The sequence below is a fragment of the Dryas octopetala genome, chromosome 1 (assembly GCF_963921425.1).
Source record: "Dryas octopetala chromosome 1, drDryOcto1.1, whole genome shotgun sequence".
NCBI classification, from domain to species: Eukaryota; Viridiplantae; Streptophyta; class Magnoliopsida; order Rosales; family Rosaceae; genus Dryas; species Dryas octopetala.
The window spans coordinates 31554132-31578902 of NC_141366.1; the positions used below are offsets into that span (position 1 = coordinate 31554132).

At 35.8% G+C, this 24771-nt stretch overlaps 2 protein-coding genes and 1 pseudogene across 2 annotated transcripts; all 3 read left to right on the forward strand.

The window, feature by feature from the left end:
* The first annotated feature begins 8733 nt into the window (after positions 1-8733).
* LOC147299772 (cysteine proteinase inhibitor 1 pseudogene) lies at positions 8734-9511 on the forward strand (annotated as a pseudogene).
* A 3933-nt stretch (positions 9512-13444) lies between these two features.
* Positions 13445-13886, forward strand: LOC147299773 (cysteine proteinase inhibitor 5-like). The gene has a single exon (XM_086229710.1). It carries the CDS (start codon positions 13453-13455, stop codon positions 13795-13797), a length of 345 nt encoding a protein of 114 aa, XP_086085836.1. The 5' UTR covers positions 13445-13452; the 3' UTR covers positions 13798-13886.
* Positions 13887-19928: 6042 nt separating this feature from the next.
* On the forward strand, positions 19929-24596 carry LOC147299774 (Mo25 family protein). Its single transcript, XM_086228972.1, has 11 exons — positions 19929-20308; positions 20663-20824; positions 20910-21028; positions 21634-21708; positions 21916-22009; positions 22853-22912; positions 23287-23355; positions 23578-23676; positions 23900-23944; positions 24025-24127; positions 24207-24596. Exons 1-11 carry the CDS (start codon positions 20189-20191, stop codon positions 24281-24283), a joined length of 1023 nt encoding a protein of 340 aa, XP_086085098.1. The 5' UTR covers positions 19929-20188; the 3' UTR covers positions 24284-24596.
* The last annotated feature ends 175 nt before the right edge of the window (positions 24597-24771 follow it).

Here is a 24771-nt window from a genome sequence, read left to right on the forward strand (position 1 = left end):
GTTGTAAAAGTTAGAATCGGATTTCGTCGATTCTGTCTTCTTAATTATGCTTATTACTAGCTATTGTAGGGTTTGCCTATTTAAACTAAATTATGTGAAGGCAGCCGTCAGTTTTTGATGAAATAAAATTAACATTTGAGCATTTGCTCTGAATACTGGATTTATTTTCTGGTCTTCTTGGAAGCTACAGAATTGAATTCAAAGATTCGTGCTTAATCTTCCGCAGACGCTTGTTTTTATAAGCTTCCCTGCATCAGTTGGTATCAGAGCCTGCGCTCGAATCCTGATCACGGCACAACGAGGCCGTGGTGGTCGGGTGGCTTCTGTTGACAATTTGTATGAACGCAAGAACAATGCGAGGTTAACGCGAATGAGGACGATGATGGAGACACTAACGCAGCAGGTTGCTGTCCTTACTGTCAACCAACATCCCCCTTTGCCCCATCAGAATCCGCCTGTTGCGGAGGGCGATGAGGAGAACACAGATGATGAGATGAACAATCCATTTGCGAAAGGCATACCTGGTCGAAGGGATCTAGGGGTTTATCAACGCAATTCCAGGCAGTGAGAGTCCAATTTCAGAATTAACATACCCGAATTCCAGGGTTTCTTATAACTTGAAGAGTTCTTAGATTGGGTGGCGATTGTAGATGAGATCTTGGAGTTCAAGGAGGTTCCTGATAATAAGAGAGTGTCGTTGGTGGCCATCAAATTTCGAGGGAGGGCTACTGCGTGGTGGCAGCAAAGCAAGCAATGCCGGATGCGTGAAAGCAAAGCCAAAATTCAAACTTGGGAAAAATTGAAGAAGCATATGCGGGCTGCGTTTTTACCCTATAATTACACTCGGGTGTTATACTAGCAGTTGCATAATTTGCGACAAGGATCTCGCTCCATGGATGACTATACCACAGAATTTTATAGCTTGATTTCTCAAAATGATTTGGCGGAGATAGAGGATCAGATGGTTTCCAGGTATGTTGGGGGCATGAGATTACAATTTCAGGACTCGTTGAATCTGTTCAATCCAATCTCAGTATCTGAAGCACATCAATGCGCTTTACAATTGGAAAAGCAGTTCAATCGAAGATCGGGTGGCAGTATGTCAGGAGTTGGTAGTCGTGGCAGCCCCGCCCCACCAACTCAGCCATGTGGTGATGCCCCAAGTCAATCCACTATGGTCCCAAAGCAGTCGGTTGGTGGGCAGGTGAACCGTAATCATGTTGCCGGTTTGAGTACACGCTGTTTTAAGTGTGGAGAAGCAGGACATCGTATGGCGGACTGTCGTAAAGGAGAGAGGCAGGAGAAGGGTTTGTTTACTGAGGGTGAGGATATTGAGGGGAATTAACAGGATTTTGAAAATGAACTCGATTATGATGGCAGTGACGGAGTGATTGAAGAATTCGTAAAGGGAGACCACGGGCCATTACTAGCTAGTTGTGCGGAGAACTTGTCTTGCTCCCTGTGGAATTGATAGCAACAATTGGCTGCGGAACAATATATTTCAGACTACTTGTACCATTTGAGGTAAGGTATGCAGTTTAGTCATTGATTCCAATAGCTGTGAGAATGTGGTTACACAAGAGGCAGTGCAGAAACTGGGTTTGAAGACGGAGCACCATCTGAAACCTTTCAAGTTGTCATGGTTAAAAAAAAACAAAGGAAACGAGGTAGCACTTGTCAAACGCTATTTAGTTTCTTTTTCTATCGGTTTGAAGTACAGAGATGATCTGTGGTGTGACGTGGCGGCAATGGATGCATGGCATCTTTTGTTAGGGCGACCCTGGCAGTTTAATAAGAGCGCTTCACATGATGCGCGAAAAAATACGTATAGTTTTTTGATGGGCAGTAGTAGAATTGTGTTGTTGCCTAGTAAGGAGACTGCGCCTAAGCCGCCTAGCAGCGAAGCAGGATCTAATCTTTTGACTAAGCAGCTGTTTGTGGATGAGGTGGCTGAGACCCGAATTGTTTATGTTCTTGTGGGTATTGATGGTAGTTTAGTGGGGGTCATATTGGAGGTTGTTCGACCATTTCTAGACAAGTATCAGGATGTGTTTCCCGAAGACCTACCAGAGGGGTTACCACTTTTGCGTGACATTCAACACCAGATTGACTTAGTGCCTTGGTCTAATCTCCCCAACAAACCCCATTATCGTATGAGCCCTAAGGAGCATGAGGAGTTGCACCGACAGGTTGAGGAGTTGTTGTGTAAGAGCTTTCTTAGAGAGAGTTTGAGCCCAGCCTTGCTTACTCTTGAAAAGGACGGTACGTGAAAGATGTGTGTTGATAGTCGGGCCATCAACAAAATTACTACTCGATACAGATTTCTGATTCCCCGACTGGATGACTTATTGGATCAATTGAGTTGAGCTAGTGTTTTAGCAAGCTGGATTTGAAGAGCGGATACCACCAGTGTAACGACTCGACCTAAATTTCACGAGAAAATTAAATTTTTATTCATAATGGCCATTTAAAGGTGTAGTGAGAAATTAAATTGTGAGACCTCATATTTTTTTTTTAAATTATTTTAAATATTTTGAGATTTTTTTTTTTTTGATCATTTTGGGAATTTATTTAAGAAATAAAAAGGTTTTGCGTAAATTTTAATTTTCGTTTTAAATTGGGCTTGACCCTAAAGTTGACTTTTCTTGTTAGTGGGCTTTTGATTTTGACTTTGGGCCCGTTAGGTAGGTCTCGAGTCTACGAGTTCGTAGATACGAAGCACGCGTAAATCGGAGTTACGATTTGAGCTTTACGGACGTTCAAAGTGAGGGGCAATGTTGTAAAATTTCATGAATGTGTTTTAAAACCCCAAAGGTCCAGAAAATTTTGGAATTTCTCTCTCCCCTCTCAGGACTCACTCTCTCTCCCTATTTTCTCTCCCTGACGCCCCCTCCCCTGGGACTCTCTCCTTTTCTCCGGCCTCCCTCCCTCGTTGTCCGGCGAGGAGGCGTGTTGCCACCGCCTCAGCCCCCTCCTCCTCTCTCTCTCCTCCCCCGGTCTTTCTCTCTCTCTCTCTCTCTCTCTCTCTCTCTCTCTCTCTCTCTCTCTCTCTCCCTGACAGTTCTCTCTCTCGTCCCTCTCCTCTATGTGCGCGTGATCTCACCATTGGAGGCAGTGGTCCGGCCACTTTACCGGCAGCGCGGGACCATTGGCGAGACCCCCTTGGGCCGGCCGTCCCCCCTCCCCCCCGAGCTTTCCTCTGCCAGCCGATGCCCTTGCGCGTAGAAACGACTCAGAAAAGCCAAGCCAGTCGCCGGTTTCCCTTGCCGATTCCGACCACCTCCGAGCTCCGATCCAGAAATTGGCGAGACGACCGTGACTCGTGACGATCCGGCGGAAGATCGAAGTTGAGCCTCTCTTTATGAGTGGACTTTTATTTGTAAAAGCATTTTATAAACCTTATGAATTTACTTATTTGATTATCTTGAGTTTTAATTGAGAATTAGTAAATCAAAGTGGACTTTCGGGTCTTCTAGTAAGATTATAGAAATTTATTAATTTTATTAATCTTAATATCTTGAATTTGATTTGGGATTTGGTGAATAAATGTTGGATTTCGGATTTCAAATGCTTCTTAAATAAGTTTTTTAAAACATATATCTACAGGTTGGTTTTAGTCAATTGCTGGGCTTTGGGAAAGGAATTTAGTTTCTCATCTTATATACTTGGTTCATTTAATATTTCGTTTTGTCAAAAAGTATTATTTTGATTTATGTATATTGAACTTGATTTAAATTATGCATGTTGACATATGGATTTAAAGTTCTTTTTGGGAAAGTACAACGACTATTTATTTTTGGAAGTGGAAATGTTGTGAATTGAAAATGCAAGTACTGATCAGACGAGCCTACCTGTGTAAAATGCATGGGATTGTGGCCAGGATGTGAGCCTGCTCGTGCGGAGTGACCCCTCCGTACGAGATTGTAGCCAGGATACGAGCCTACTCGTACGGAGTGATCCCTCAGTACAAGATTGTGGCTAGGATAAGAGCCTGCTCGTGCAAAGTAACCGCTATATACGAGATTGTGGCCAGGATTTGAGCCTACCCGTGTGTGGGATTGTGGCCAGGACATTGTCTACAGTATAGGTACAAGTATAGTGTGAGTTTTAAGTATAAGTGTTTTTAAGATATCAGTTATAAAGATAATTTTAGTTCAGATTTGATACTTCCCAGCTTGAAAAGTTTTATTGCTTTTTTAGTATATCGAGGTTTATTTGAGATGAAAGTTTTCAGCCAAAATTATTTGTATACAGTTGATAATGTCGATTCTAGCTTGAGAACCTTGTTATTTTCAAAGATTGATTTTCATGCTTCAGATTTTAATTGTTTTATTAAAGAACGATTGTGAAGTTTTAGAGATTTTTACTTTAAGACTTCTAAAAGGATAAATAAATTTTATGTTTCGTTTTCTTAACATGTCCACTCACTGAGTTATCTCACGTTTTCTTGATTTGTTAATATTTCCCCCCAGGTAGTAACGGTGGTGGAGGTCGAACAAATCACATCGAGGGATTTACGTCCATTTCTTCATTCGGACCCTATAGGCGCCATTTCCATTTTGAAAAAACATTCCTTTCACTTTAATGTAGAATTCTTTGTAACAAAAGTAGTGGCTCTGATAACCATACTTAAATTATAAGTTATTTTGTATTTGTTGGGTCTGAGACCCCTTCTTGGTTGTGGTAAAGGCAGTTGTTGGTTTTAGAAGTGTTTTACAAGTTTTATAAATTTTGGGTTAGTCCATTTTTAGGGGAGGTTCCGCTGAATTTTCAGTATAATTTTTCTTGAATTTGGATCCCACAGGACCTCTCCGAGTTTCAGGGTGAAATCCGGGAGCGGTCCTGTCAACCAGATTCAGATTCGCCAAGGGGATGAGTGGAAGATTGCATTCAAAACTCGTGAGGGATTGTACTAGTGGATGGTAATGCCTTTCGGGCTTTCCAACGCGCTAAGTACCTTTATGCGTGTCGTGAATCAAGCACTTCACCCGTTTATCGATGAATCTATTGTGGTGTATTTTGACGACATCTTGATATATAGTGCCTACCCAGATTTGCATCTCAAAAATTTACAGGAGGTTCTTTCCGTGTTGCGCGAAGCAAAACTATACGCTTCGTTCAATAAGTGTGCCTTTATGACGGATAAGTTTCTTTTCCTTGGTTATGTTGTGTCCAAAGATGGCATTGCCATGGATGAAACCAAGGTGGCAGTAGTACGTGATTGGGCAGTTCCCAAAAGCCTTTTTGAAGTGCACAATTTTCACGGTTTGGCTTCTTTCTATAGGCGTTTCATTCGGAATTTTAGTACTATTATGGCACCAATGACAGATTGTATGAAGGGTGGTAAATTTGTTTGGACAGAGGAGGCGTCCAGGGTATTTGAGTTGATCAAGGGGATGTTGACAACGGCTCATGTCCTTATCCTACTAGATTTTTTGAAACCTTTTGAGTTTCATTGTGATGCATCTAAAGTGGGAATTGGTGGCATTCTGAGCCAAGGTGGCAGGCCGGTAGCTTATTTCAAGGCCAAATTGAATGGAAGCAAACTTAATTACAGCACTTACGATGTGGAATTCTATGTTGTAGTTCAAGCCCTCAAACATTGGCGTTCTTATTTGATTGGCAGGGAGTTTCTGCTTTATTCGGATCATGCAGCCTTAAAATTTGTTAACAGCCAAGACAAACTTTTTGATTGGCATGCTGGTTAGGCTGTTTATTTACAACAATTTACCTTCGTTATTAAGCACAAGTCTGGGGTTCTTAATCGTGTGGCAGATGCCTTGAGCCAGCATACCAGTTTGCTGACCCTCATGCATACGCAGGTTCTTGGTTTTGCCTCTTTTCATGAGTTATATAGCAGTGACCCTTATTTTTCCCATGTTCTGGATGATGTTGTAACATGTTCCCGAAGCGACTCTGCTTTTCACTTGCATGATGGTTTTATTTTTCGGGGAAACCAATTATATGTGCCTGAATCCAGTCTGCGCCATAAAATTATCAGGAAACTGCATAATGAAGGTCATGTACGGCGAAACAAGCCTTTATAGCTTCTCATGGAGTCTTATTTTTGGCCTTTTATAAGGCGAGAGGTGAATCAGTTTGTGGAGCGATGTCGGGTCTATCAGTATCCAAAGGGGGTGCTACCAATGCAGGCCTATACATGCCCTTGCCAGTACCATATCAGCCTTGGACTCATGTGAGTATGGGTTTCATTCTCAGCCTGCCTCGTACTCAGCGTGGCATGGATTTGATTTATGTGGTTGTGGATCGATTCTCCAAGATGGCACATTTCATCACCTGTAAAAAAGCTACTAATGCAGTTAATGTCGCCCAACTTTATTTCGTGAGGTGTATCGGTTGCATAGATTGCCTACTTCTATTGTTTATGATCGTGACACCAAGTTTCTTAGTCACTTTTGGCGGAGTTTGTGGCATCTGTCCAACATTAAACTCGATTTCAGTTCCGCCTACCATCCGCAGACCGATAGGCAGACGGAGGTCGTGAATCGTTCATTGGGTAATCACCTGTGCAGTTTGGTGGGGGAGCATTTGAAGGCGTGGGATCATAAGTTATACCAAGCTGAATTTTCATTTAACCATTCTGTCAGCCGCAACACTATTGAAGTTATACGGGCTTTAGTCCTTTTCATATTGTGTATGGCTTTGCTCTGCGTGCTCCACTTGATTTGGCACCTCCTCTTGATTTCATGCAACGCGCGGCGAACGAAAGAGATACGGTTCTTCAGAACACAACCTACCTTCGATCTGTTGATTCTCTACATCGAGAATGGCCAGAACTAAGAGCTTCTATTAGACTGATAATTCTCTAAACTATCAAAACAATAGGAAAAAAGAGAGAAATCATCTCTTCTCAAATTTTATTAACTATCAACCTCCCTCAAAAAAGTACAAGAACCCATATTTATAGGGCTTATATTACTTGGGCACCAAACATACTTGGGCGATAAGAATCCTAATTAAAACGAAATCTAAAATAAAATAAAATCTAAAATATTAATTAAAATCATATCTTTCCAAATCTAAGAAAAGTCTTTAAGACTAGCAGAGACTTCTTATTACAAATTATTAGAATAAAATAAATTTTCTAAAATTAAAAGATAGATATGCCGAATACGCTGACTACATCACATCGCAATTATAAGTTTGCAACCATAAACCATGATGAACAAAAACATACACAAATTAACTTGGGGACAATTTTCTAAATAGTACACATACTTTGAGGTCAATCTTATTTCAGGACATATATTTAGAGTTGTATTGATGAAAGACACTAATTAATGATTTGTATCAATGTGAGACATTCTGTCACTTTTGTTACAAACTCCATCCAAATAAGGGCCAAACTAGTCTTTTCATATAAAATAAAATTATTCTATTTCTAACTCAAAATATATTAAAAATAAAAAGATTAATACTTAAAAAAGAATTAAAACTAAGAAACATTAAAATTAAAATTACTAAAACTAAAAAAAATTAAAATTAAAAAGATTAAAACTATAAAAAATTAAAATTGAAAAACATTAAAAACTGAAAAAATGAAAAAAACACTAAAAAACTAAAACAAAAAAAACAAAAGACGAGGGAGGTGCAGATCACATCGCACCCCTTTCCCCACCTCACCATGGCAAGCCCCATAGCCTCGCCATCGGGAGCTTCATCGAAGACTACATCAACAAAGTAGAGCTGGTCTAATTCAACTGCGACATCGCCAACTTCACCACCGACAGCCACCTCATCTTCGACTACCCCTACACGCCCACCAACCTGATGTTCTTCCCCTCCATCGAGGACTTAGCAAACCCCGACCTCATCGCCACCTCGAGGGACTATCTAAGGCTGTGGGAGATCCACGAGGACCCGATCGAGCTTAAGTCGCTACTCAACGACAACATGAGCATCGAGTTCAACTAGGCCATAGCCTCCTTCGATTGGGCTGAGAGGAGTGTGACGCGCGGAGAGTGGCGACGTCGAGCGTGGACACCACGTGCACGATTTGGGATATTGAGAAAGAGGCCGTGGACACGCAGCTGGTGGCGCATGACAAGGAGGTGGACAGGGATGTGAAGAGAGAGAGAGAGAGAGAGAGAGAGAGAGACGAGCGAGGTGGGGCAGCGCCGGTGAGTAGGGCTATCACTGGAGATAGGTTGGGGCTGGGTGGGGAGGCGGTACGATATGCACCTCCTTTTCTTTTGTTTATAGTTTTAATCTTTTTTATTTTTAGTTTTAAATTAAATTTTTTTAATAGAAAATTACAATTTTAATCCTATAAAAAAGTTACATGACTGTTGCGTGGTATTTTTTTAACAAAAGTTGTAATAGAAGTGACAGAATGTCTCACATTGATACAAACTATTAATTAGTATCTTTCACAAATACAACTCTAAATATATGTCTTAAAATAAAATTGACCCCAAATTATGTGTCCTATTTAGAAGAAAATTTTCCCATTAACTTGACAATGCCCAGCGATTCCTTAATTTTGTGTTAAATACAAAAGTAATGTTACCCGTGATGGGCTCATAGCAAGATGTATGACCAATACAATTTTTTATGTATTAATTTATAAAGAAAGTTGTGTAAAATTGAACATCAGCCTTCCCTAAACAGTACCAACAATTTGTGGACCTCATTAGGGTCCAATTCCCAGGATAACTCATAAACGAATTACAAAAAAACTATTGCTTATTCCCAATTGGTTGAACCGTAATATACACCAAAGTCAAGGGCAACAATAATCCCTAAATGACCAATATTGTAAAGAAATCTCAAGGATGACCAAAGTGAATATGTAAAAGACCATATACGGTGAATCATTTACTTTCCACTTTTCCAGCCCGTTATCCACGTCCAACCACCAGCTACATAATAAAGCCTCTACCACCAACTCTCTCCCTCACACTTGAATATTCTAACAAGTAACAACCCAATCAGTCAACAAACTTCAAACAACAATGAGTACTCACTGCCTCCTCGCACTCCTTGCCCTCCTCCTTCCTCTTGTGGCCGCTGCCGCAGCTCCACCGCGTGGTGCTCTGGCCGGTGGTTGGCAGCCCATAAAGAACATCAGCGACCCCGAAGTGAAAGAGATCGCAGAGTTCGCCGTTTCGGAGTACAACAAGCAAGCCAAGAAGAATTTGGTTTTTCAGAGTGTGGTCCGAGGCGAGTCCCAGGTCGTAGCAGGACTCAATTACCGGCTTGTCATTAAGGTTAAGGATGAGTCGTTGTCTAACTCAACCGTGAACTATGAGGGTGTTGTTTTTGACCAGAGTTGGACGCATGTTAGGAAATTGGTCTCCTTTCAGAAAGCCAAAAAATAATATGTATTTATTGACTGATTTTATAATTTATGGTCTGGAACTCTGGACTCTGGACTCTGGAGTGAAGGATATAATGTCAATCTCTGGTGCTTTATTTTGATCATCTTCCCTTGTAATAAAGAACTTGTGGATCTAATTAATATATACAAGTTGAATGGTTGATTTTCAGACTCATTATTCTCAGTTTCAGACCGATTATTTTGTCGGTGATAATTCTCAATTTTCTGCAATTCTTGGATTGGTTGTGCTGTCGGTAAATTAATGATGTTTGTTTCCATATCAAAACCTTCTAAAAGCAATGTACATACTTGTGCATCTTTATCTCTTGGCTGTCTCTTGTCTGTATTTAGATAAGGACATGTATATAACGGATGAAGATAACACCAAATTTCTTCTTATGAAAGTATTATTAAATCCTTCTTTTTGTTTCATGTTTTTTTCCTGAACACACGTGAGCTTATTGTCCCACATGAGACCAAATACACTTCGAATTCGAATTCTAATTTTGATTCTTTGTCTAATACTGTTTGCCAAATAGGTCAATAAATACTTGCTTAATTTGTTTTGCTATTATAGAGCTATTTCTAATGACAATGCTTTAAAGTTATTTAGATATTTGGGTCGTGAGAAATCTGTGCATTAAAGTTAAGGTCTTTAATACAGTTGTTGGATAGCCTAGTTAGAAGAGGCTAAAAATCGAGGTATGGAATTGCCTACAATGCACCTATGTTCGAGCCCCCTCTCTCTCCAAATTAAAAAAAAAAAAAAAAACGTCTTGACTCAAACCAAAAAAACAAATTAAGGTGTGAAGAAATTAATGGTATTCAATTAATATATTATTGTTGTCTCTACAACTCTGGAAGATATAAGAATATAAATAGAAGATATATGCATCCTATGTTAAGATTGTGCATTTCTTTTCTTTTTTTTTTCAGTTTTGCATCAAATTTTCTATTTTCTTTTAATTTTGTTGATGCCATAATCTATTCGAGAGCTTGCTAGATCTAGTCAGGGCCTTTTGGCTTATACCGACCAGACATAATAAATTTTAAGGAATGCTAATGATTGTTGGATCACGGGAGTTTAATTTGCTATTAACTTGGAAATAGGTGAGGTTTTGATTACTGAGATCTAGGGCCTTCACCATGGTCTTCGCTTGGCTTGGGATAAAGAGTGAAGGTTGTGATGCACTCTTCATCGGTTTGACTTCATTTCTCATCTTTTAGCAAGGACATTCTTTTTTCTGGCTGTAACACCACATCACCATGTGACCAACCCATTTAAATTATCACATACATAATTTTAAGAATATTATTTAGAATTTAGAGTTTTAAATATTAATAATTGTACATTGTGTTATAAAATTTGAATAAATTAATGACACCTCCACATGGTCTTATAGTCCCATATATGAGCATTCGCAATGGTGTTCATTAGTTCAATCTTTTGAATTATTTTGGCATATATTGAACTGAACTGCAGTTTTACTTGCAACAATACAGTTCAATAGTTTCAGATCAATAGTTATATATTTTTAAATGTTGTTTTATGTACGCAAATAAAAAAAATGGATAAATTTAATTATATTAAAAATTATACCATTGAAATGGTCTCAAAAAGATCTTTAAAAAGAAACCAATTTTGGATATATTTTTAAAAAAAAAAATTAATTTCATTCCCAACTTTTATATTTAGATATTCAAAAAAAAAACTTGTATATTTAAAAAAAATTAATTCTATATATTGTGAGTTTCTTTTTTTAATTCAATGTAGTAGTGTGATACATGTATTACAAACAAGAAAACATATAGCCAAAGGAATGTAACAAAAATTATTATACATTTATTAAAAAATATATATAAACTACAAGTGACAGGTATCACTCGCTCATTGGTTTGTTTTTTTTTCTGGTTCTCCCTCTTCTGCAAGCTCATATGACATGTAGGGCCCTTTCCTAGTGCTATTGCAATTCATACTGGGTTGCAAGTGGATTTTAATCTATTAGTTCAATTTCATGCAATAAAATTGCATTGAACACCACCATTGCGAATGCTCTAAAAATTTCTCCTTTTTTTTTTTTTTGTTACAAAGGGAGGCCAAGGAAAGAGGCTTAGAGGGGGGAGGGGGGATCGAAACCCGGTGAGGTGGGGGGCAGCACAACTGCTTGGCCAACTGGCCTACCCCCAAGTCCTCTAAAAATTTCTCCTTTGGCAACTCATATATTCAATATAGTATTTTAACGAGTCGAACCATTTATTTTGTAAGTCTTTATTCAAAAATCATGTCTGAAAAAAATTAAACAAATTGAAAATCATTAAGATATTCAATTTTAATCAAATAAATTGACGAACATAATGTCTTTGAAAAACACTTGCAATAATGATCATTTAATCAAACGGTTAAATAGTTTCCAATTTATCTAACTTTTGCAAGGTTGATCATTAAAATGAGAAAAAAATTAAATAGTTTCAATCATCTAATTACAATGTAGAATGAGGCTCATAAGAGATCACTTATTTACCCTTAAATGAGCAATCCCACATTAGAAGAAAGAGGTATATTTATGTGTATTGTTTATGCATTTGCAGTAATTTTATCATTTTAATTAGAAAAAAAAAATTAAAAAAATTGAGTCAGTTTAACTAATTGGGTAGGGACGAGAATGAAAAACGCTCCGCTGGTTGCCATCCCTTTTTCTAATATCATCATTATTTTATTCATTTATTGTTTAGTATTCTTAATGGATCTTTTGGTATGGACCAAGGGCTGAAGCACAAATCCATCCTAGCTACAACCATAAACCATAACCAAAAGCTAAGGAACACAAACTTGGAAAAGTTTGCCTTGCAAACAAGAAACTTAATGGGGCCCTTAATTTTGTGTCAAATACAAAGATTATTTCACACGTGATGGGTTAATAGCATTATAGCAAGATACGTGTGTACTAAGGCCCCGTTTGGGATTGCGGTGGAGGACTCAAAAGTCAAAAGCTGTTGTAGATGACAATTCTCAATCATCTACAGCAGTTTGGTAAAAAAATAAAAAATTGTTTTTTCCCACAATTCTCAACTTCTCACAACAAAAACAGAAAGCAAGTTTCTAGGTGTTTTTTAAAGCTGCAGTGACTCACAGCAACAATGAATATTTTATTTTACCCAAAATACCCTCATTGATTTCTATAATTTTTATTTGTTTATTTTAAATTAAAAAATATGTTCATTGTTAGTTACATTTTATATTGTGATAATTAATTATGATATTTTATTTATAGGATATTTTATTTATAGGATTAAAATTATAATATACCTAAAAAAATAATAGGCATACTTATTTAATAATGTTGTTCTTAGAAAAATTATTGCTAATAAAAATTTGTAGTCAAAAAATTCAAAAACAAGTAAAAAAATATATTATTTTTACCAAACAAATAAGTGAAATGCACTTTCAGTATCATGTCCATTTTAGTAATTACACACAGTCACAGCATTTTTATATTAACATTTACCAAACACTTTGATACTGTTTTTTGCACTCACAGCACTTTTGAAAACATAGTTTATCAAACACTCAACTACTTTACTTTACAGCTGACTTTATTTCACAGCTGTTTTACTTTACAGCTGTTTTTTCTCACAGCAATACCAAACTAGCCCTAAATATAATAAATAATTTTTCATGTATAAATGTATATAAACTTATAAAGAAGGTTGTGTAAAAAAAAAAAAAAACAATCAACATCAATCTTCCTTAACTAGTGCCAGTAAAAAAGCTCCTTCCCTAAATAGTGCCTAAATGGTGTCACTTCCCTATATAGTCGCCATAATTTGTGGATCTCATTAGGTCTAATTCCCAACATAATAAACATATTCTCATCTAGTTATGTATAATATCTATTACTGCTACACAAGTTGTACCGTACGTGATATATATACACCAAACTACCAAAGTCACGGGCAAGAAGAATCCCCAAAAGACCGAAATTCCACTGTAATATCACGGTTGACACAAGTCAATCTGTTTACTATCCTGCCCGTTTTTCACGTCCAACCGCTATATATATATAAGCTTATAACCCCGGCCTCTACCTCCCTCGCAAAATCAAATGTTGACAATGCGTTCACACTGCCTCCTCGCACTCCTTGCCCTCCTCCTTCCTCTCGTGGCCGCTATCCCTCGGCTCGGTGGTTGGCAGCCCATAGAAAACATCAGCGACCGGCCGGAGGTGAAAGAGATGGCAGAGTTTGCGGTTTCAGAGTACAACAAAGAAGCCCAAAAACAATTGCTCTTTCAAAGCGTGGTTCGTGGCGAGTCTCAGGTCGTCGCGGGCATCAATTACAGGCTTCTCATTAAGGTCAAGGATGACTCCAACTCTGCTGCCAATTATGAGGGTGTTGTTTTTGACCAGAGTTGGACGCATGTTAGGAAATTGGTCTCCTTTCAGAAAGCCAAAAACTAATGTGTATTTATTCACTGCTTTCTTTTTTATTTATCTTCCTTTGTAATAAACAAATTGAGGATCTATATAATAAAAGTTGAATATGCTTATTGATCGACTCATTATTCTTGAATTTCTGTAATTTTTGTGTGTTAAATTTGCTCTCCATCACTCTCACCTGAATACCTGATGTATGCATATGTTAAATTTGCTACCACAGAGAAAATTGCAAGTTTCTATATATATTCTACACCCTTCTACTATTAGGGACAGAGAGAGGCAAAAAGATAGCTATTTCTAATTACTTTGGCCTACGGGACTAGGAGTAAAAGGACTGATCCAAATTGGACAAGTATTGTCGGCAAGATACCCAATTGTGAGTTTATTATTTAGAAATCAGGCATCAAAGACTCAAAGTTAAGGTCTTGGCTCAGACAAAAAAACAAAAAAAAGTTAAGGTCTTGGTGTTTCTGTCTTTATTCACAACTTTTCTTGGACTAATCTGACCAATTAAAAGGTTAGTCCTGAAGTAATTTAATTTTAGCAAGGAATGAGTGCCCAAAAAAAATAACATTTTAGCAAGGGATGGTGAAGATGAAACACAACACATTTTTATCAGAATCCCAAATTAAAGTCAGTGCTCATCAGAATCCGTGGATGAATTTCTTTTCTTTTCTTTTTTTCATCATTTCAACATTGATATTGATATACTCTCTTGTCAAATGTTGTATGAAGCCTATGAGATTGATTTTGGGTTGTTTATGTGCCCTTCTCAATTTGGAATTATATCACCAAAGCTAATAATGGATTCAAAATGCTGGTAATTGGAAAACTCTCAGAAATACTAGGGTACTCTCGCCGATACTTTAACATATATGTGTATGAACCAGTCCTCAATATCTACAGTCTGGTATTGCTCAATTAGGAAAAATCAGAGGGACAACCAAGAATGAGGAAAGAACACGTGAAAATATTTACTGTGGGCTTGGGGATGGATGTATGGGCTTGAGTTTTTCATGTTGGGATCTACGCTTCTATGGGCTTAGTTTGGACTGTTAGTTATTTCTGTTGGGCTTCGGCCCCCACCTCAACCTAAATATAAAATAAAAAAATGTCCATTGATTTTAACTACTAAATTTCAATAATTTTTTAATTTATATACCAAAATTAAATAGTATTTTAAATTAGGTATTAGTTGGAATGTCAAATAAAATAATAAAGTAAAAGGTATTAGAATTTACAAATATTACATCACATGCCACTATAATAAAAAAATAAAAATAATATTACATCACAAATATTACATTAATTTATACTATATTATATTAAAATAAAATAAAATCAATCTAGTCACAACTTAACTGTGACTGTCTTGGTAAATTAAAAGAAACAACTTACGTCACTATACTATGTATTATTTTGAGCAAAAGTATTGTTTTGACATCTATTTATACTATATTGTAGTATAATTTCTCAAAAAAAAAAAATTCAATTAAGTCACAACTTAACTGTGACTATCTCACAATTTAGATGTGACTGTCGCTCAGTCACAACTAAATTTGAAGTTGTGAGTGTCGTATAGTCACAACTAAATGTGAAGTTGAAACTACATTAGCAAATTTTCAAGATAATATAAAAGCCTCAAGAGCAATTTTGTCAAAACTTTATAAATTTTAACTAACACCCATCATATGTGGATCAAAGGACAAAAATGTCAAATGGAAAAGACTCAAATCAAAGGGACCAACATGTTTGTGACCTAATCTAAAAAACTACATTTAAATTTGGTAGTTCAATTGAAATATTATATGGTCTTCATGCTATACCAAAAAATTATTAAAATTTAGTATTTAATCCTAATTTTCTAAATAAAAAACTTAGGTGCCAATTTTTTATTGAGAGTTATATTTTGAAGGTTAATAATTTGAGAGAGAGATGATTCTCTTGGTTTTGATGGTTTGGGTGAAAAAATTTCTAAAATTTGTAGGTTGCATTGTTGGTGCACAAGATTGAATTGGATAAATTAATTCGCTAGAGTCAAGGTATATTGAATGAAAATGGGGAGGATGATGCCAGGTTTATGGCAAGGCCAATGAATATTCTCTTGTAGTATTTTCAGGATTAGGCCCTCCATTTTACCAAAAATAGAAGAATGAAGAAATGGAAGCTAACTAATAAATTGTGTCCAAGTTAAAGTAAGAAGATTTGATTAGTCATAAGGCCGATTTATAATCCCAATATTTTGAGGAGATTGAAAATGATAAGTTTCCCTTATGAATAACTAATTCATCTATTTTTTTCCTTCAACTTTGACAAAAGTTATAAATTAACCATTATTGCTTCCAATCAATGAAATAACTTATCCAATTCTAGAAGCATTGCCTTAATCTAAGTATGTATAGGAGAGTGAAGTTAGTTTCTATGTCGTTTCTAATATTTGTCTTCTCATGCCACATGCAAGATCTAAAATAATTAATGGCCAATTTCCAAGATGACTAGTCACTAGTATATATTATAGAATAATGCTATACTTACCACATTTCTTATACCACATTCTTATACCATCTCACGTGTCATTACTTTATTGGACAGAGTTTTTCTTTTTCTTTTTGGGTTTTTTTTTTATTTTTTAGTATCCAATGTATGAATGCCATGTAAGTTGCCACATAAGGTGGTATGAAATTATGGTATAAAAATGTGGTATATCTAGCACTACTGTATATTATATGCTAGGGATGCACACTGTTTGGTTATTCGAACCACAAAGCCCAAACCTCCAACCGAATTGCGAAGTGCTCGAAATGGGCAAACCTGAAACCAAAACCAAAACCGAAACCGAACCAGTAAGGTTCCAAACAGAGAAACAAGAAGATATAATTTTAGAGTTAATTTGATATATTAAATGTATTAATATCAGTTTATTATGGAGTATGATTATAAATATAATTTTTGAGGCAATAACTCATATAACAGTTTTGTGATCCAATGGATAAGGCATTGCTTCTCCATTTGGTCTCGTGGAGGAAATAGGTTTTTTATTTTTTATTTTAGAGTTTTAGAGTATAAGAAATTTAATAAAAAAATTAAAAGATATATAAACTAAACAACTTTATAAACATATTCAACAAATTACCTATAAAATTGATATGTTTACTAGCCTCTATTGAGCATCACCAATGAATGAGGCAAACCAAATGTCAAATTTGACCCAAGAGAAAAACAAGGTTTATTTGACCCAATGTCAAATTAGAGCAAATTATAGCCCACTTACTATTCAATCAATAAAAAAATCTAACAATTTCGTTATTTAATCAATTCCAATAAAATAGCTTTTACTAAAACAATAAAATAATATTTGCTATAACTATTTGCCTCATTCAATGGAGTGACAAATTTTCATGTTAAAATGCCACGTAGGTTAGTAAAAGACACTTTTGGCCTATACATTTGCCTCATCCATTGGTGATGCTCTTAACTCTTCAATTAACAATTAACCTTTGTGAAACCTTATGAACCTTAACAATTAACAATTGATATGCACTTCACAAAGCCTCTAGGAACCTTATGTTTGGATTGATATGTGTTTTATAAATTATATAAAACAAATAATTTAATAGATAATTAGATATATATCTTTATAATTTATATAATAAATTTCATATAAAAACTAATTAAAAATACCCTAAACCCTCTAAACCTTATACCTCATACCCTATACCCTATACCATATATTCTATACTAGTATACTCTATACCCTATACCCTATATCATATATACTACTATACTATAAATCAATATTACTCTATACTCTATACTAGTATACTCTATATCCTATACCATATACCTTATACCTTATAGTTATAATAGTTTTAGTATATATATATATATATATATATATATATATACTTTGAGGATAACTAGTTAGTAAAATAATATGACGCTAACTATTATTTTGAGCCCACTACATAATATAATTTCATGATCTGAACCGTTTATTTTGTAGGCTTTCATTCAAAGATCATCCTTAGAAAAAAGTAACAAAATCGAAAATCGTTTAGCCAACTATTAGTAAGCTAATTGTGCTCATGTAAATGGACGAACACAAGGTTTTCAATAAAAGATGAAATGATTGTAATGATAATCGAATGACTAAATGATTTCTGATTTGGTTGATTTTTTGCAAGATTAATATTTAAATGGAGACCTAAAATATGAATGGTTTGGATTATGAGATTATATTGTGTAGTAGACCCAAAATGATGGTTAGTATTATATTATCTTACCAACTAGTTAGCTTTAGAGCATTTTTGTATATAGTTTATACTTTATATTTTATACTTTATACCATTTACTATATAAACTATATAAAGTTATAAAATATATACTATATAAACTATATAAGGTTAATAAAGTTATAAATTATATACTATATACTATATAAACTATAAACTACATAAACATATATAAACATATATAAACTAGGGAAAATTAGAATTTAGTCCTTCTAATATTTCTTATTTAGTAAAAAACTTTATGACTTTTTTTTTCCAAATGAAGTCCTTTGACCTTTGCTTTGTAAAAGAAATATGTCATTATTTTTTTATTTTTTGAGGGTATAAAGTATGAGTCACCTCATACCTTCTTAGGGTATATAATGAGGTTTGTGGAGACTGCATGTTAGATTTTAACTCTGAGAAGAAGTAACCAGGACTTGAGAAGAAGTAAAAATGCACTGCCGAACACTCGAAAATGACCGCCAAGGGCTCGACACTTGGTATGTGTGAAAAAATTGAAATTAATGGACCAATATTATTTAATATGGAATGATTAAAATATTATTGGACTTTAGTTAGAATTTTAAAAGTCATAAAACTTTAGTTAGTAAATTGTTAAATTAAATGAACTAAATAAAAGTTTTCCTATAAACTATAATATGGGGTTTCATTTACTCTATAATTGGTATTAAAATCATATATAAAAAAATAATATATATTATAAATGTTGGTTTGGTTAAGTTAAAACCAAAAACTTTAATATTGAAAACCAATACCGAAGTGCTTATTTTGGTTCGGTTTGATATCGATAAAAAAAAAAAAAAACAAACAAACCTATCAGTTGGTTCGAAACTTGGTTTTCCGGTATTTGCTAGGAATGAGCTAAAATGAAAAATGCATGTCTGCGTGAAGATGCATGTTGGGGTAATGGGGTTGGGGAGTTGGGCCGCGAAGCATTAAGGAGTGGTGGTGGAGGCATCAGGCATGTGAATGTGAAGGTGTAAAGGTCTATTTCCAAACACATGCATGTTAGCTTTTCTACTTCCTCTGCACTTGCGCTTACCTAATCCTTTCTCACCCAATCTATCCACTTCAGACTCTACACCAACTACCAACCGTTGGTGGGATATATAAGGATGCCCCAAATAAGACTAGGAAGATATGTATATTTGTTTTTAATTTTCTGAAAACCAGAAAAATTAAATAAAATAATAAATAGCCAAAATAACATACATGCTGCAATGTGGAAGAATAATACACTAACTAGTTATTACTCTAGTATAATTTCTCTTCTAATAATGTCCCAAATTTACATCTCATCCTAAATAAATAAAAACACAGCCAATTAATACTCACAAAGTTTAAGAAAAAAACATCACTAGCACTCTAATTTTATTAGGCGGGCAAGGAGCGAAGAACAAAACACTGTCTGACACAAGCTCTTCACATTTCTTTGCTCTAGTGAATACAAATTCTCTTTCTTAAGACGAAACGAGTTCACTAGAAAAAGACTGATTATCTACATTATGAAATATGAAAAGTTTGAACACCAGCTTTGAAAAATCTAAAACATGTAGCTCTAATATTGGAATTAGACGAGTATTATGCTATTTAGAGAACAACAAGACAAACAATACTAATAACCATTACCTTGGGGAAATTTTGGCCCAAACCTTCGTTTAGGCACTCAAAACTGCATTTTAAGTTTTCTAGAAAGTTTTCCCATCTTGAAAATTTCTTGGTTTGTTTCCTATTTGGTTTTGGATAGTTTTTCTATGTTAATTAGACTTGCTCTTTATATTTCCTGAAGTCTACATAAAAGGTTTGATTTGCTTTGTATTTGTTTTTTGGATCGATGGGGTGTGACTTGTGAGTGAGTTAGAGGCTAAATTGGGTATTGGGCTGGTTTAGGCAAAAGAGAAAGAACCGCCACAACTAACCCTACGACGACTAGTCCTTGGAGACAAGGAACAACAACAACAACAATAGGAAGCTGTGCGTCCTTACAACAAGAGGAGGAACCGAGAGCCTCAAGCCTTTGCCTGGGGTCGGGGCTCTCTCCTCCGCGGCACCACCACCAATACAACAACCAAGACAACACCACCAACAAGAGGAACCAGCAGAAGAAGCAGAACAACATGAAGGGTTTGTTCAAGTCCAAGCCCAAGACCCCCACCGACGTCGTCCGCCAGACCCGCGATCTCCTCATCTATGCCCAGCGGGGCCCCGATTCCCGCGAAACCAAACGCGAGGAGAAGGTCCACCCCCCAATACTTTCATTCTTATATCAATCAATTCGCTTTTTTCGATTCAATTCAATTCAATTCAATTCAATTCAATTGGATCCGACCCTCTTTTTGTTTTTCATTTTTATCCTTGCAAAAATTGGGGATTGGTGATTTGATGGTGTCTTCCTCGAGCAATTAAACAAGGAGTTGATTTGGGATCAGCTGAGGATGAAAGCTCCTATTTTGAAATTAATTATAATTCATGCATTTTTTTAGGAATCATAAAGTGCATGACTTTCGATTCTTAATGAAAATAATGTGCGAGAGATTCGAGAGCAAAGTGTGATAAAGCTTATTTGTGTTGGGATTTTTGTTTCTGAGCAGATGGCAGAGCTAAGTAAAAACATAAGGGAGATGAAGTGCATTCTCTATGGCAATAGTGAGTCAGAGCCTGTCTCAGAAGCTTGTGCGCAATTGACCCAGGAGTTTTTTAGAGAGGACACGCTTCGGCTTCTCATTATGTGTCTTCCTAAATTGAATTTGGAGGTAACCATGAATGCCCTTTTTGTGTTTTTCTCAGATTGACTTTGATTCAGTGTCATGTGCTCCAATCTGGGATTGCCTTCTGCAGGCTCGAAAAGATGCAACTCAAGTTGTTGCAAACTTACAAAGGCAACAAGTTCACTCCAAGTTGATCGCGTCTGATTTCTTGGAAGCAAACATAGATTTAATGGATATTTTAATCCAAGGGTAAGTCACTAATGCAAAGGATCTTGGATACTCAGTGGTATTAATTTGCAATGATTCTCTAGGGTCTATACAGTCTATGTATTGATTTGCATCTGTCCCCTTTGGTAAATTATTTTTGATGTTGGTTTCAAGTCGTGCACTTTACGTTTCCAAATAATGGAAGTAAGAGGTTTTGTTTCAATCATGGAAATATAATTTCTGATATGATAATCATGGAAATATATGGACTCCTAAATTCAATTTAGTGATACATTGGACTAGTCGTTACCAATTATGTGCCGTAAAGTTCATCAAGAAGATCAATAGTAGCTTCTTCTTATGTAATGAGTTGAATGCTTGAATTCTGAGTTAGGATTTTAGAATTCTTGTTATTCGTAGAATTGAGAAACAAGAAAAAAGGACATGGTTAATGCTTTGGGTTTCACAGTTGCATTTTCAGAGTTGTTTGTGATGAATTTTCCAGTAGAAAATAGTCCTAAGTTGTTTGTTAGTTTCATATTTTTTTTTCACAACAAATGGTCGGCAGGTGACAGTTTCAAAACCTATTTCGTCTTAGCTGAATTAATAATTTTTGTCATCTTATTATTTAATTCCACGTCTTCTAGGTATGGAAACTCAGACATGGCTTTACATTATGGTGCAATGCTGAGGGAGTGCATACGTCACCAAAGTGTTGCAAGGTGAGTAAAATGAAATTGGTTCATCAATTAACTTTTGAGTTGACTATACGGCTTCTCAAAATGTTGTGAAGATGTGGGAAATAAAATTGTTTATCTTTTGGATCAGTTAGTGGCGTAAAGTCAGAGATATGTTGTCCACCTCATGTGTATCTTATTTATCTTTTCTCTTAAATATTTGCCTTCTGAACTTCTCTGGTTTGATTGCAGATATGTTTTGGAATCAGCACACATGAAGAAGTTCTTTGATTATATACAGCTCCCAAATTTTGATATTGCTGCAGATGCTGCTGCAACTTTTAAGGTTGAGTTAATCTGACAGAACTGTTGATGAATGATCTTCTTCTCTCTGTCTCTCTCTGTCTCTGTCTCTGTCTCTGTCTCTGTCTCTCTCTGTCTCTCTCTCTCTCTCTCTCTCTCTCTCTCTCTCTCTCTCTCTCTCTCTCTCTCTCTCTCTCTCTCTCTCTCTCTCTCTCTCTCTCTCTCTCTCTCTATTCCTGTAGGCTCCTTATGTTGACTAAACCAACCTAATCTTTGTGGGAAATCATGCATTTGTTTTTCTTACAGTCTTTGCAATTTTAGAAGTTACTGTACACTGTTGCAGGTAGAATAACTGAATAAGAGGTGCCATCTTAGGAAACGACTTAAAATAAGGTTGTGACCAAATTTTCCCATTCAAAAGATGATTTCTCTTCGAGATCTAGAGTCTTGGATGAATCCTCTTGATATGGGTTGATCAACTGAATCAATCAAAAAGCTTATTGATTTAATTCATCCCATCTCATTTGGGTTAATTGAACACTCAAAATGTTGCATGGTTTGTTTCACCAGAAATGTCTTGTCCTGCCTGCATGTGTGCAATTTTGGATAAACTATCTGCTTCCTGGTTTAATACAGCAGCTCTTCCAAAAATTGCATTTATTGGTCCGTAATGTTCTAACCTAAAATTTTATAGGGAGTCTGATATAGCTGTACTGTTGGTTGAGACTATATTGAGCAGCTGTACTGTTGGAAGATCAACTTCTTTTTTTTTTTTTTTTTTGTGATTGAGACTATATTGAGCAGCTGTACAGTCATTTAGTTTGACTTATGTAGACAGTTGAGTTGCACTAGAATCATTCTGATGTCTTGTAACATCTTCCTGCAGGAACTCTTGACGAGGCATAAATCTACTGTAGCGGAATTTCTATCCAAGAACTATGACTGGGTAAGGGTTGTTTTCACTTTCTTTGGTTATACACGTCCATGTTTATTTTCTTGTATGTCCATTTATCCACACAGAACACATGCATGTGGTCAATAAAACCATGCATGATGCAGTTGATTGAATAAGAATTGGGTAATGGTTATTTTCGTTAGAAGTACTCTAAAGTGAAGATATTAAGAATTGGGAAAGAGCAGGATATAAATATTATAATGGCTTATTTTGTCTACTTTTCTGTTTTTGTAATTTGGTTCCCTTTTTTATACTCATTTGTAATCTTACCTTTTTGTTTATGAACTTGCTGTTGTTGCTACTGCTGTTATATTATCATGCTTTCTCATTAACTGGAACTTCATATTGTCAAAATTTTGTACCAGTTTTTTGCGGAGTATAACTCAAAGCTACTGGAATCCTCTAATTACATTACCAGACGACAAGCTGTCAAGGTATGAGAAATATTTGACATATGATATGGTCTGTTCATTTTTAAATAGCATGATGTCTGAACCTTGGGGTGCCTTTTTCCTATGGAATTGTTATTTCTAGTTTAAGTACATCTTGTACCCCTTATTGTTATATTGATATAGGCTGCGTAGTTGTTTTTTGTAGAAATCTTTTTATTATATGACCATGGGTGTTTGCTGAAGAAGCCTTATTATTCATTGCAGCTGTTAGGAGATATTTTATTGGATCGATCGAATTCAGCTGTAATGACTCGATATGTGAGCTCAAGGGACAATTTGAGGATCCTTATGAATCTTCTTAGAGTATGATCTACTCTCCTCCACTGTTTGTTGCTAATTACCATGACCCCGACCAATTTATGGAAACCTGCATGAAACCTCTTTATCTTTTTGCAGAATGGAACTGTATTTTTTCACAATTTCCTTTTTTAAGTTGTTAAAGAAAGCATTTGATTGCCTTTCAAAAATAAAATTTGAATATATTACTGAACTTAAATGTGTTGAATTTTGGTTTTCCTATTTGCAGGAGTCAAGCAAGAGCATCCAGATCGAAGCATTTCATGTTTTCAAGGTTTAGTCCATCCTTTGTGAATTATTAACTTTCAGGGGTACCCATTGGTTCTTTTTATTGACATGTTTTGATGCTCACAGCTATTTGCTGCTAATCAAAATAAACCTGCTGACATCGTGGGCATACTAGTTGCAAATAGAAGCAAACTTCTACGGCTGTTTGCTGATTTTAAAACTGATAAAGGTAGGCAGGCATTTCTATTTGCAATTTGTTACCGTTGGTGTGGCACTGTGTTTACATTTTTGCAAATGGTTTGTTTCAGAGGATGAACAATTTGAGGCAGACAAAGCTCAAGTAGTGAGAGAAATTGCTGGCCTGGAACCTAAAGACCACTCATGAAGGAACTTCTCTTGTATGAGGAATCTGGAGTTTTTTGCTCCATTTAATTGTGAATTTTAGAGTTGTTAAAGTTCTTGGCGAGATGACGCTATCAACATTGGAAGGAGCCTTATCTTCTATTCACTTCTGTTCCTTCTTGCTATGTAGCTTGTCTAATTATGTCAATTATACTTTTGTAAAAGGTAGATAAATAAATCGTAAAAATGTTTAATGGTGGACTTGGGTGATACAAAATTGCAGATGTTTGAATGGTTAGCCAGTCTTGTAATGTATTTGAATGCAAGCAATGGTTCCACAAGCCCCATTTAATTAACACATCAATGTATATTGGCCTTGCACAGCGCTGGTTTCTGTGCAGAAGCTGCTCGAATTAGGAAGTTTCTGCAGAAGCTGCGCGAATTATACCATGTAGCAGTTTTTGTTATTTATTTTTGGCTGGTAGTTATGCACCAATTATTCTAGATTTGGATGGAACATTTTTGCTTAAT